At 43.5% G+C, this 14,965-nt stretch overlaps 1 protein-coding gene across 1 annotated transcript; it reads right to left on the reverse strand.

The window, feature by feature from the left end:
- Positions 1–4,746: 4,746 nt before the first annotated feature.
- On the reverse strand, positions 4,747–14,539 carry LOC311492726 (high affinity immunoglobulin gamma Fc receptor I-like; the record flags this gene model as incomplete). Its single annotated transcript, XM_084551100.1, has 8 exons — positions 4,747–5,020; positions 5,792–5,932; positions 6,031–6,276; positions 8,239–8,532; positions 9,890–10,135; positions 10,548–10,696; positions 14,300–14,414; positions 14,530–14,539. 8 exons carry the CDS (start codon positions 14,537–14,539, stop codon positions 4,908–4,910), a joined length of 1,314 nt encoding a protein of 437 aa, XP_084407226.1. The 3' UTR covers positions 4,747–4,907.
- Between the last annotated feature and the right edge of the window lie 426 nt (positions 14,540–14,965).

Below are 14,965 nucleotides of genomic sequence, written 5' to 3' on the forward strand. Positions count from 1 at the left end.
GGTCTAAGGAGGGAGCTCAGCAGCTTTTGATGAAACTGGAATCCAGAGTCGACGAGGAGGGACGTCCCGAATGACTTTGTTTGAGCCCCGATCCGAAGACTTTTTGGAAACCGTTGTATCGTAGCCACAGAGATGAAAATATAGTCTAAAACCAGCAAAAGATAAAAGACGGACTGACCCAAAAAAAGATGCAAGAAACACAAACAAAGAAAAAATTAACTGAACTCTTTTCAGAATATGAGTCTGGGTAAAAATCTGGGTTTTAAAAATACTTCTCCATCAACCAATCAGAGACATTTAGTTGTAAACTAATTAACTCAGATGACGTGTACGACTACTGTTACTCTTCTGTCCATCAAGACATTAAGCCCCGCCCCCCACACGATCTGATTGGCCCGGCAGGATAAACATTGAAGGACCAGAATCAGTTCCCGACAGAGAGACTCCAGAACAAACTTTCCTTCACAAGTATTTTATAAGCGGGGGAAGTTAGGCTAGCTTACAGGCTAGCATCGTTCCTATTTAATATGATTTGTTCGTGTCTCTCTGATGGGTCCAGTGTTCACTCTCTTCTAGCTCTGGTTCTGGTCTCCACCAGCTCCGTACATGAACCCAGCTCTCTACGACCCTGGACTTTTATCAAACCCTTTGTAGCCGATGTTGGTCTCCCTGTAGGTTAGTAACATGATGCTGCTACCCCCATGCCTAAATACTGCTAGCATATGGATGAAGTTAGCTCTTTATGCCACCCGGGTTCACTCAACACTACAAACTGCTGTGACACGGTGGATTTGGTGGCGGGAACCAAAATGGCGGACGGTGTTCCCTTCTTCAGGTGAACGACAAATCACATTGGTAGCATGATGCTGCTGCCTCCATGCCTAAGCCTTGCTAGCTCTTATTTTATTGGACGGTGTTTCCTTCAGTCGTTCCCATCGGTCGAGATTTGTTCAACTCGGTACCGCCCACCTTCGCCTACAACCTTTTGAACTTCATTAACATTCATGGTCTCTGGTGTCTTTCCTGATGCGCAGGAACCTTTTTGGATTCTTTCTGGCTTCTTGTTTGCTGAGAGCAGAAGAAACGTTAACAGCTCGTCTTGTACTTTAATGCTGCAACAAGTCTGATGACTGATTACTGAGAATCCTATAAATCCTCAATTTACTGCCGTAGAAAACATAAAAGACATATTTGGATCGTTTCAGGTCTAAACGACAACGAAAACAAGACGGAGCGGTGTGGGACATGTCCAGCACCGATGTCCCATCTGAACTGAAATGAACTGATTGGTAGTAAAACCCACAGTTATGGTGAATTAACTGGTTTAAAGGTCCAACTCTAACGGCTCTAACTGAAGGTCTGAAGGTCTGAAGGTCCGCCGCCGCCGCCGCCACAGCGAGGGCCTGATAATAACGTCCAGGGTTTCTGAACCTCTCTCTGATGGACGGACGCAGGACACAGGAGACGTTGGTGGTCCGTGAAGAGTTTCGTCCTGGGCCAAGTTGTGGCTGCATACTGCAGTGCTGCACACACACACACACACACACACACACACACACACTGGGAAGCAGCCTTTGCAGCCTGGTAAACATGATGGCTGATGGTCAGTGAACGCAACACACTCTGTACACATAAAGGCCAAATGTGTGGAGACTGTAAATGTCCACACAGACCTCCTGTTAGTATTCACAGCTGATACACGAGTTTATTGTATTTAACGTATCACACCGTTCTGCCATCCCGCAGACGCTCCAGCCGCCGTTAACGGTAAAATCTCCCGGTAGTTAGTAAACAAAAACAAGCGTACCGCTCCATCCATCCGTCCATCCTCCTCCGTGTCGGTCCGCGGGCCTCGCTGCCGTCCTCGTCGGCTCGTTTACTGTCTGCGTGTCGGGGCGTCGGTGCTCGGTGCCGCCGGGGCCTCCTCGCTCTTCCTCTCCGGTCCCCCGCCTCCTCGCTCTCCCTCCTCGATGCGACCCTCCGCCAGCCCTGCCGCCATCACCGCCCGCGGCACGTCAAGGTGGCGCAACGCGGCGCGGCGCGCTTCCGCCCGGTCACCTGCGCCGCTTTCAAAATAAAAGCCCGGCGATGAGGCTGAGACGGGCCAAAGGATTAAAACCAGATTAAACATCAGATTAAACATCAGTCACTTTACCAGAGTCACTTTACAGCCAACTACACAGTTAAACATCATTTAAAACAACATACAAATAACGTGTTTCAGTATTTATAGTTTGTAAACACGTTCTTTATAAACTCACCTCTTATATATTTCACTCCATATACACATATTTTTATATTCTGCATGTAATTTATTCTCATATATTGTATATATACATATATTCTTATATATTTTATCTATACTTTTTATATTTGTATCTATTGATGAGTGAATCCTCTGATACTTGTAATGATGCTAGTGGACACATCTATCTAAGAATAGTCCACTTTAGAAATAAAATGAGTTAAATGAGAAGTTTAATAAATAAATAAGTAAATCCCCCAACTCAAATTCATATAACTTCATCAGTAATAAACCATGGAGGCGTCATGATCCTAAAATTGAAAAACCTCTACTTAACTTTTACTAAATGTTGTCTATCTCTTAAAAAACATAATAAATTCCAGTTTTATTATAACAGTAGGCCTAATAATCATAATCATATTTATTTCTGTAGTTGAAGATTTTAAATTAAAAGTATTCTTTATTTCTAACACATGTAATTACTACATTATGTTTATTCTTTTATTATATCTGTCTATTCACTAGTTCGCTTTTACATATTAAATATAAACGTTAGATCATATATGAAACTATAAACCGTGTGTCTGTGGCGAAGACGCAGCGGAGAAGCAGGAGCTTTAACTTTAAACCGGAAGTGCTGTTCGTGTGTTCTGCTTTATAAAGCCTTGACATCGTCGCCATTAGAACCAGCAGAGAGCAGACTCGGCTCCACTGATCTCTACCGACACCTGGACACGGTTCCTCCTCCTCCTCCTCCTCTTCCTCCTCCTCCTCCGACGAGGGGAGGCTTTTATTCTGGAGCAGGAGCAGGAAGAAACCACGGTCCAGTCCACATGTGTCGGTTTATGAAGAGACGTTATTGACAGGGGTGATGGATTCTCACGGAGGCGCTGGAGTCTGATTGGCCCGAGGGGGGCGGGCTCTCGACCAATCAGAGCGAGTGCTGAGGGAGGCTGTTGCTCCTAGCAACAAGAGAGCAACTTCCCAGCTAATTTGTGGGGAAGCTGGAGGAGACGTCCAGACTTTTAGAAAGTGATCACGAGCGTCTTTACGCCGGTGGAAACGTGGGAGATGGAGGCCGATCAGATCATCGACTGTTAGAAAGGCCTCAACAACTAATGGTGTAGATCCAGTTACCTCCAGTGATGGGAAGTTCAGCTCTTTCCTGAGAGTCGGCTCTTTTGAAACGGCTCCCAAAGAAGAGCCGGCTCCCAAGCAGCTCTTTATTTACTGTAGTTTATAGCCTTAATATTTTAGCTCAACACATCAAATACACATGGTTTGTGTGTTGATGAACCCTTTTGCTTTCAGTGTTTGTATGAGAAGACTAATAGTTGTCTCATTTTGTAAAGTTATTCTCTTACAAAAGCACATTTAATTTGAGAAAAGTCAGATGTCTCAGCTCTTCTCTCTGTGAGTATCTACCCTGCTCACTGCTGTCGGCTGAGGCCCCTCCCCTCAAGACCTGCACGGTATTAGGAAGCTGGTCATAATGTTATGCCTGATCGATGTACGTATGTGGCAGCAGCAGGTTGCTGGGTCCAACCTTGGACAGTCCTCAGGTTCCTGCAGCTGTAACCTGCAGTGTGTCCCCTCAGAAGGCTGCTAATGTCTCTGAGACAATCTGGTGGACATGATGTTGGAAAGCAAACATCTCCCTCTACTGGTCACATGGAGACACTGCAGGGACGGTGTCAGGTCAGACTGCTCTACACGTCGACCCCAGAGGATCCCACCAGAGAGGAGATGAGACATCTGGTGGACTGGTGTGAGACCAACAACTTGATCCTGAATGTTACTAAAACAAAAGGGACCATCGTGGACTTCAGGAAGAACCAGTCCAGCCACACTCGTCTCAGCAGTGGAGGTTGTCAAGCAGGGGTGCAGGTGACAGACTCTCTGAGCTGGTCCTAACACACTGGGACCCTTGTACAGAGGGTCCAGCAGCGTATACCTACCCCCTCCTATTCTCACCACCTCCTACAGAGATACTATAGACTAGAAGTCCCTACAGAGGCTGGTGAGGACAGAGGAGAACATCATCGGGACTTCACTTCCTCCCATCCAGGACATTGTCTGACAAGGGCTCATCCCCTCTGACCCGTCCCACCCTGTACTGTCTTTACCATGGACTGTTCTCACTGCTCGTCTCTTGTAGGAGGTTCCTCAGCCTACGGAGCAGAACATCCAGGTTCAACAACAGTTTCTTCCTACAAACCATAAGACACTCCTACACAGGACCGCTCTGCCGGAAACATTTACCCTGTAATAAACTGTGCAGTATATTTATATATATACTGTTCCTGTCAGTCGTCCTGCTGAGCTCTGAGCCGTTTCATTTTGATGTAAATCTAAATGACAAATAAAGTCTAATCTTTAGGAACCTGCCAAACCACAACCAGGAAAACACTGAACTCTATAAACCACAGACCTGACAGCTCTGTGGTTGAAGCCCCCCCCACACACACAGCCCATGGTTACATCAGTGTCAGCTGATACCACACCATGTTAAATGCTGAACTGTTAGTTTTATACACTGAGGATGTTTTTCAGGTTTATTGACAGAAACGCTGAATGTGGATCCAAACGAGATCAAAACACGACACAGAACCAGTGAATCAGTTTCAAACAGTCGAGGACAGAAAATATGATAAAGTTTATTTTAGAAATGATGCTCGGTGGTGACATCAGCCATTACATCATCGTACAGTCGGTCCAATCTGTGATCCTCATTGCTCAGTGGAGACATTGTCATGGAAACAAGTTTGATCCTTCCTGCAAGGATTGATTGATTAATTAACAGTTGGTTGATCAGTTGAACATTTGCATGTGGACAATATTTTATGACCTTGATGAAATCTACAAGAGCCAAACATCAACATGCTAACATTAGCTAACATTAGCTAACTAAAAAGCTAAACTAAAATCGTGAACACTATCCCAGCTGAATGTCAACATGCTAGCATTGTTGCTAATTAGCCAATATTAGCATGCTCACAAGCTAAATTAAAATGATGAACACTACACCAGCCAAACGTCAACATGCTAACATTGTTGCTAATTAGCTAACATTAGCATGCTAACAAGCTAAATTAAGATGATGAACACTACACCAGCCAAACGTCGACACGCTAACATCGTTGCTAATTGGCTAACATTAGCATGCTAACAAGCTAAATTTAGACGATGAACACTACACCAGCCAAACGTCAACATGCTAACATTGTTGCTAATTGGCTAACATTAGCATGCTAACAAGCTAAATTTAGATGATGAACACTACACCAGCCGAGCGTCAACATGCTAACATTGTTGCTAATTGGCTAACAAGCTAAATTAAGACGATGAACACTACACCAGCCAAACGTCAACATGCTAACATTGTTGCTAATTGGCTAACATTAGCATGCTAATAAGCTAATTTAAGACAATGAACACTACACTAGCCGAGCGTCAACTTGTTAACATTGTGCAGCCTCACAGAACTGCTAGCATGGCTGCGGACATGTAGCCTTCAGATGGTCAGTGGGTGATTCAGAGTGTTACCTGTTGGTCTGTGTCGAAATAAAGACAGCATGAGGACGGTGGAGATGAAGTATGGACAGAACACCACCAGGTGGCGTATTATGCTCAGCAACGACAGGGCAGCGAAAGTATGCGACGAGTCGCCGGAAGCTGGAGCTGGAGCTGGAGAAACCAAACACACCGGGCCAGGTGAATGTCTAGAGTCAAACTCATCTACTGTTAATTTAATGAAAATACCAGAGTAAGACATCGTATCTCACCTCTGACATACAGCCAGCTGGATGGAGACTCTCCAAGACCGCTGATGCTACACTTGTAGAGGCCTTCATCAGACCTGGTAACATTGTGGATGGTCATGTTACCTGTAGACTCATTCCTGACCAAGGAGCCATCTTTATAGAAATCAGCTGAGAGGATGGCGTGAGTGGTCTTTGTTTTACAGAGCAGAGTGACGTTATCTCCCTCCATCACAGGGAGGACAGGACTCTGCAGGATCACTGGTTTATCTGAACACGGATCAAGATCAAGAAAATAAAACTTGAGGCCCCTTTGAACGGGATTACTATCAGATGAAACATTCAGTGTGCTCATTGTTTTAAGAACCTTCATAAATCTGATAAAAAAATTATGCGACAGAAATGTCTAAATGTTCTCGTAAACTTGGATTAAACAACGTGAATGTTTTGGATTATAGACGACGGATCAGCAGTTACCGGAAACATTTAGTTTAGCGACGTAAACAAACAAGAAAAGACTCCACTACAACAAGGATGATGTTAAGGTTGATGATATTATGTCACCAGGCCCAGTGTGTTGTAGAAACATGTGGTGTGAGTTGTACATGTCAGAGTTGAACTAAAGTTCTACTGGAGGAACCAGTGATCACAGTAATCAGACCTCGTGCTGCAGCCGTCCACTCAGACCTGGAGGTTTGAAAGACGAGGAAAGGAAGAGGTCTATGTTAAATGGACAACTCCTCTCTGAGCAGAGGAGGTGGACTGAGACATCATTTAGAATCACTTTACTGTCTGTCCACAAGGGTACGACCGTTTTTTTTTACAACCTGGACCTTATTTCTGGCATAAAATACGATCGTTTACTCACCATTATAACTTTGGTGTCATTTGGAGTCGTTCAGACGATATTTAGATCTGCATATATCCATATAATGGGAGTGAATGGGGCACCGATACGCAGCCTCTAAATAACAATAATTTGCTACTGCTAGTTTTTTGCAACATGGCTGAATATTTTTCCTATTCTGAGGTTGTGGACGACTTTGTTTATGATGGACGTCCTTACCGTTTTGCGTTCTGCGTTTCGGTGCCCCATTCACTCCCATTATATGGATATAAATATTGTCCAAACGACAAAAAATGACACCAAAGTTTTATGGGTGAATAAATGATCATATTTTATGCCACATTTAAGGTCCAGGTTGTAAAAAACGGTAATTCCCCTTTAAGAAACTATTTAGAGTTCTCCTCAGAGCCTGTCAACCAAGGGGTAGCGCTCATAGTTTCTGACCTGAACGTTTCCCCGGCTGGGTCAGGCTAGCTAGCTCCAGGGTCAGGCTAGCTAGCTCCTCACGATATCCAGCTTTTCCTTCAAAGTCCGCCGTGAAAATGTCTTTCTAAGAAGATCTGCGACCAAATCGACAGCCTCTCCTCCTTCCTCCATGGTGGCTTCAACAACTAGCTATCAAAACGTTAACGTTGCGCAGCTAGCAACAGATGAACACGAACCGCTAGCTTAGCTTAAACGGAGCGGCTCTCTGACCGTCCAATCAGAGGACGGTAAAACGCTAAAGGAGAGGGACTAAGAATACCAACTAGAAATGTGATTGGTTAAAGGAACAGCGTCATTACAATGTGTTTCAGTTTTAACTGTGAAGGCCCAGCAACATGATGATGAAATATGATTGGATAAAAGCTCTAATTCTAAGCTACGCTACAGCTGAGAGAGAGACAAGACATGACATGAAAAGAATAAACTACTGGGAATAATTTAATAAGATTAACGGGACAATATTAAAATGTAAGTCAGTGATTTAGATAAAGTTTAGTCCAGCAGAGAAGGATTTACTGGACCTGATGAACCACCACTGTTGGAGATTAATGGTTAATTAATTAGAGAACCATTCACTGGAGAAAGAAAACGGGATCAGAACATGTTCCTCCAGGTCCAGGTGAGTATCAGGTCCTGATCAGACTCTAGTCATGTGACCTTCAGGTGATAAAAACCTCTCCACCAGTCCTTTAGAGCTGGACACTTAGAGGAAACGTCCAGATGACTTTGGCTCAGCTTGTTCTTGGGATTATTAAAGTAGCTAACAGTAAAACGTGTCACTGAACCTTTTTCTTACTTGACAGTTAAAGATTTGATAAATGATGACCGTCCTCAACTATTAAGTTAATCTGGTGATTACACTGCTCTTCAACCACGCTAGGTGTTTTCATTCCTCATACCTGAATATATCGAGATGTTGACCGAGTTGCTCCGTTGCCTGGAAGGAGACTCGCACCAGTAAACGCCGCTGTCGAGCTGCTTGGCTGACTGGAGCATGCAGCCGGAGTTAGTAATCGCCCCCCAGTCCGGTCCACAGACAGACATCTTGGGGCCGTTTGGTAACTTCTGTAGCCACCTTTTGATCTTCCACTCAGTTAAGCTGTGGTTGGTGACACAGTTCAGCAGCAGGTTTTCGTACTCTGTCAGCTGAGACGTGTCAGGCTCCACCGTGAGAGAGGCCGGCTCCGAATCATCTGGAGACAGAAACAACAACTCATCAGCGCACAGTGTTGTGAGGACTCCTATGTACCACTCCATCAAACATGGGGCTGCTAATGTCCTGGTTTGGGCCTGTTCTGCTGCATCTGGACCAGGACGGATTGTCACTGATGGACCAATGAATTTTGAATTCTACCAGTGAACTGAGTCATGCAGCAAGACAACGAGAACCAAGAACACGAGTGGTTCTACAGAAGAACGGTTAAAGAAGAACAAGATGAATGTTTAGGAACGGCCAAGTCAAAGTCCTGACCTTAATCCAATAGAAATGTTGTGGAAGGACCTGAAGCAAGCAGTTGATGTGAGGAAACCCATCAACATCTCAGAACTGAAGTGGTTCTGTTCTGAGGAATGGGCTAAAATTCCTCCAAGCTGCTGTAGACCACTGATCAGCAGTTACCAGAAACATTTAGTGGAAACAAGGAGGCTCTGATGTGAACAAATTATTAATTATCTTGAATAAACGCATGTATAAAATTTCTGTGTCATGTGGTTTATTTGGTTAGGGTTAGAGAACACAATGAATGGAAATCAGTCCACACAGTAGCAGTCAAAAGAGCTTCTAGAGCAGAGCTGCTCAATTTGGGGCCCGCGGGCCAACTTTGGCCCATGCTCATATTTTTAATAATTAATTTATTATTATTTTCCCACTGCCAGCAGTCGGAATATCTCTTTTGTTTATTTATTGTTGCACTTCCTCTCCTGACCACAAATTAGCATTGCGTTACATCGGGGGTTAGGGTTGCACTGTTTAGCTCCCGTCATCTGGCCGGAAGCCCATGACCAGAGAGTGAGAAGATGCTGGGATGGATGGAGGCTTGGAGCGTGTGAGGAAGTGGCACACTGACCAAAAGAAAGTTTAAAAATTGTTGGGAACACGAGTATTTTTTTTTTACTGAAATTGATTCCAGGGCAGTGTGTTTGATATGTAAGCAGAGAGTCACTGTTTTAAAAGAATATAATCTTCGTCACCACTACGAAACGCAGCATTCCCGTCAGTTCTCAAAATACACCGGAGACGAGATGAAAGGTGAAGGCTGGAGACTCGCTATCTGTATGGTTAATGTTTCAACTAAGATCAATGTAAATACAGTACAGTGATTTATAAGAAAAAAGCTAAAAAGCTGAAGCTGTTGTCCAATTATATTACTATTTTAAAATGATTGTTGAAGGCAGTGGAGAGTGTAATATTTCAGTCTTGTAGGGGCATATTGTCCCATGTTGTTGAAGACACTGTTCTGGAGCGTGGACGGTCTCTCCACTGTGGCGACCGGCAACACCCCAGTGGAGAAAGAGCTTGTGTTGACTCGGTGACGTCGTGGTGATCCTTACCTTTCATCAGCAGCCAGCTCTCTGGAGACTCTCCGTACCCACTGATGTGACATTTGTAGGCGCCTTCATCCGATTTAGAAACTTTTTTGATGGTCATTCGACCTGTTGGTGAGTTCTTGAACGAGCTGCCATTTTTAAAGAATTGAGCCGGTCGGTCAGAGCCGTTCTTCAGTTTACAGCTCAGCTCAACGTCTTGACCCTCTGTCACTGGAAGGGCGGGACTCTTCAGGACCGCTCTATCTCCTCCTGAGGAAAAAAATGGAAATGTGTTGTTGGATTTGAGTCTGATGAATATAAAAGGATAAAGAAGACTCCCTAAAAGTGGTTGACGAGGAGTTGAACTTGGTTTATACTCATGCAACTGGTCTACGCTGAGTCTACATCAAAGGGGGCTTAATAAATGTGGATTAACATTTTACTCTGAAAGGTGATTTTGGACGAATCCACGTAATCACATTTCTGGGGAGGTGCATGTCCATCTACGCCGTAGGCTACGACCAGATGCGATGCGTAAATCGTAGCTGAAGCTTTAAGATGGTAACTGGACGTACGGTTCGTACGAAGTGTCACAACTCCCTGTGTGTCTCTGAGTGTCTTGAATCAGGAGGAAGGAAGTGGACGTTTCCTGCCGCTGGTCCAACAGTCCCATGACTCTTACCACAGACTGTGACGTTGATGACGTTGCTGCTGTCCTTGTGTCTGGATTCACACCAGTACACACCGGTGTTGGCCAGCTTGACCGTCTTCATTTCACAGGTGGACGACCTTCCGCCGCCCCACCCCGAGCCGCACTGAGACAACTCCTCCCTGGAAGCACAAGACATACACTTCAGTCTTTAACACACGGGGGGGGGGGGGGGGATCCAGCTGTTTATGAGCCGGCTGAACACGTAGAGTCATCAGAGTAGGGATGCTAACATGCTAAGCTAATGATATTCCCATTAGCCTTAAGGCCGATGCTTTGGCTGTAGTCTTTGTGGTGCGTTCAAGTTCAACTTTTTGGTTCAGAGGAGACGTCACAGTCGGTAGTTCAAACTTTGTGGTTGGTCTTAGCTAGCAAATGTTAGCATAGCTGGATTTTGGTGTCGGCCCTTTAAAGTAAATTTAGACTCATTATTTTAAGATAACAGGTCAGTTCAGTGAAATCTCACCTTGTTGTTTGTGCGTGTTCAGTGTTCAGTTAAACTCTCCACGCTTCATTAAATGGTCAGTTCTCTTTATAATATCAACATGTGCAGGAACAAACAGAGAAAAGCGCCAAGCTAGGAAACGTCATTAATGGAAGCCGATGACCAAACCTCAAGCATTAGAAAGACTCTGCAACGGCAACTCTGCCACAATGTTGCTTGCGACACAGACGGAGTCGTAGCTTCTGCATTAATTTGACGCTGTAGCTACGGCAACAGCCCACATCCTACTCCAGCACCGCTGCCTGACGTCCACTTCCCCAGAAATGTAACTATGCGTCACGGCGACTCAGACCACAAGCTGCTGATTGTTTTGGATCAATGAAGATGGAACACATGGAGGAAAGGTGAACTCCATACAAACATCTGTACGACTCATCTTGCAACGGTTTCAGTCGCCATTGTTGAAAATGAAGCAGGAAGTAGAAACAAAAATTAACCCGACTGCGGCGTTGACTAGCGTAGTTTGTTACACAATGATCCAGACTGATGAAGTGAAACTATAAATGACTCACACCAGTGCAGGCTACGTACATAGGTTACAATAGTGGTTTTCAAAGTGGGGGCGCTAGGGGGGCCTCAGACAATTGGAGGGAAGATAAGAAAAAAAAATAGAAAGTGAAAAAAATATAATTGATTTATTTTTAACCATTATTATAAAATATAATCTAATATTTTTTTTAAGTCATTATTATAAAACATAATTATTAATAATATATCATATCTAAATGTTATTTGCCATGCTCATCTTTCTGATTCCCTGCCAGTAAAAACAATCGCATGACCTCATAATCTGTGTAGACCTGGTGGTTTGCGCCATTTATCAAGCTGCTTTGCTTCTCAAGCTAGCATGTAGCTAGCATGTAGCTAGCACAAAATGGACAGGTTTTTGACAAGGAAGAGACCGAAGGAACAGACCAACAGCCCTGTCATGGAGGACACTGCTGCAAAAAAAAAAAACCTAAGAACTCCTAGCCAACTAAAATCAGCAAATATGAGGCAGCACTTATGCTAAACTAATGGAATAGTTATTGAATAGTGAATAAAAGTAAGAAAAAACATTATAAAAGATGATGTTTCTTTACATATTTTGTAGCATTGTCTGTAGGTTTGCAAAGGGGGTCCCCGACCAGAAGCTAATGCTGTTTGGGGGGCCTTGGCATGGAAAAGTTTGGGAACCCCTGGGTTACAACATCTACGTCCTACAGTACTTTAATGGAGAATCTAGATCGGAGGTCACCAACCTTATTGAAAATGAGAGCTACTTCAAGGGTACAGAGTAATACGAAGGGCTACCTTTAATACAAACATAGTGAATAACATAGTCACACAGTTCAACTTTAATAATATTAATAATAATAATAATTGATGTGTGTGATGAGGCTGTCTGCTCACGTTAGTGGTTGCTGTTATATCATATTGTTGTTAATGAATCCTCACGATAAATATTAGTAATGATTTACATGGTAGAAACCTATTTATTTAAACATGCAACATTTTTTATTATTTATTTTTGCTCCTATAATTCAGTTTCAACATATCAGCAATCACATATCTCTATGACTCATCTCTCTATCTTGACTGCTCTGTATGAATGAGCACATTTGCTGTTTTATTTTTGTTCTATTAACACCTTTGTGACATTTTCCATGAACTTCGTCTGTACAAACTACCAGTAATGTAATATTTAAAAAAAAAACTCAACTTCTTTCACATATTTAAATTAATCATATCACATCTGTATATAGGACCGCTTTGGAGCGTTGTTTCAATGGAAGCCAAACGACGCCGAACCGGTATCTCTCGTCTGGCCTGGGAACGCCTGGGGGTTCCTCCAGAGGAGCTGGCTGAAGTGGCCGGGGAGAGGGCTGTCTGGGCTTCCCTGCTTAAGCTGCTGCCCCCGCGACCCGGACCCGGATAAGCGGAAGAAGACGAGACGAGGGAGACATCTGTATAAATCTGTTACACTTTTATAACAAATAATTTTTAATATTTTTGTTTAATATTTTAGTTTAACATCACTATAAACGTCGCTTTAGCTATTAAATGAAGCTTCACTTACATCTTTGACTCGACCGTTAACTCACGGCCTTTTCCCGCCCATAGCGCTGCCGGTAGACGTTAGCAGTTAGCAGTTAGCATGGAAGCTAGCATGACACTGAACTAAAGTGTCTCTCCACACTGTGCCGCTTTGCCGTTGCCACAGTAACGTTTCTTTTACCGTGGTAATAAATATCGGTAAAAAGAAAGATGGCGGTTTGTCTTGCACGTGATACTGGACTTTGACGGGCACAAGAGTTGCCAACCGTCAGTTGAAAAACGGAATCGTCCCGTATTTACAAATAAGTGTCCGGTATTGAGCTGAAACAGGACGCACTCTGTCCCGTATTACCGTGAGAATAAAAAAATAGTGTGTAAAATGTCAATGGAATTAATAAATAACAGGGCGCTTTATATGAACATTTACGGTAAAATTACTCCCGGGCCGCTTCCTGCTCTGTGACCAATCAGCTGACACCAGGAATCCCTCTCACCTCATTGGTCGAGGGACTGTTCCTTGCCAAGGAGATACTGGAATTCAACAAAGCAACAACTTTTCCTCACACTTTTCTTATTACAAGATAAATGTTCTGCTTTCTATTGTTTTATATTAATTTATACAGTTTTAATTTAAGCAGGACAGGTTTCTGTTTAAGAAAGATATTTATTTTATTCTGTTAATTTTGTTATTTTGTATTAAAAATAAATTGTTGAATAATAATTTGTTTATATGAATCTAATACAATTCAGGTTTGAATCAAATGATTAAAAAGTCGTTTCATACACAAATAAGCACTAAAAAAATTCACGACGCTGGGAAGGGTGAAGGCAACCGGGACGGCCAGCCAATGAGGTGTCCCTTATTTATTTTCCAGGGAGTTGGCAACCCTAACCAGGAGTGAATGTTTATGACCAAGCTACTGTTCTTTCCTGAACTTAAACACATTTAACATCATTGTAACGTCATGTGCTGTAAACTTAAAAGAGAAGGACCAGTATTTGCCTAATTTGTCTTTTACACATTTTGATAACAGGCCCCATGTTAAACATTCCCACAAGGTTCTCTGTGTGAAGAATTCCTCAATAAACTGATCAAGTAAGAAACCTAAAAACTGCGTCACCCTCCTGTTCAAAGCCTGTTCCTAACGATGTGATGTTTTTGGTGTTTTGTCGGTGAACTGACCCGTCGTTCGTGTACCTCCACACCGTCCATTCACCGGGGCTGAACTGCTCGCATCTCACAGAAACCTCCTCGTACTCGAAGAACTGAGAGCTGTCGGGTTTTATCGTCACGGAGGCTGAGAGAGACGTGAAGACAGAAAGGAACAGACTGGTGGTGAAAGCAGACTGTTGTGGTTATTGCTGTACGGAAGCTGAATGCTGCAGTCACGTCCTGTTCAGAAGATTAAATACCACACGCCATGGGGGGGTGGCAGTCATTGGGTGAGAGGTGGGGTTACGCCCTGGACTGGTGACCAAACAACACAAAACATTTTTTCAGCTTAAAAAAGCTTTGTCGTAATATGGTGCTAATAGATTTCTAGTGATAGAACCACAACCTACAAGTAGAAGCATCTTTAGTCTAGAAGCCCGACCAACATCCCTGGACACTAAATGTTTTTGTGGCAGAGAGTTGGTTCCCAACAGAGTGACTCCAAACCAACTTTCTGACACAAAATATTTTGTGGAAGTTGTTCTGGAGTCTCTCTGTCGGGAACCGATTCTGCTCCAGCAAAGATCTACCCAGCCAATCAAATTATTTGGGCGTGGACAGAAGAGTAACAGCGGCGTAGTCATACACGTCATCTGAGCGTCGTGGAGTCTCTGATTGGTTGGAGGATTATCCAGT

Source organism: Chelon labrosus (genome assembly GCF_963514085.1).
Source record: "Chelon labrosus genome assembly, chromosome: 1".
Lineage (NCBI taxonomy): Eukaryota > Metazoa > Chordata > Actinopteri > Mugiliformes > Mugilidae > Chelon > Chelon labrosus.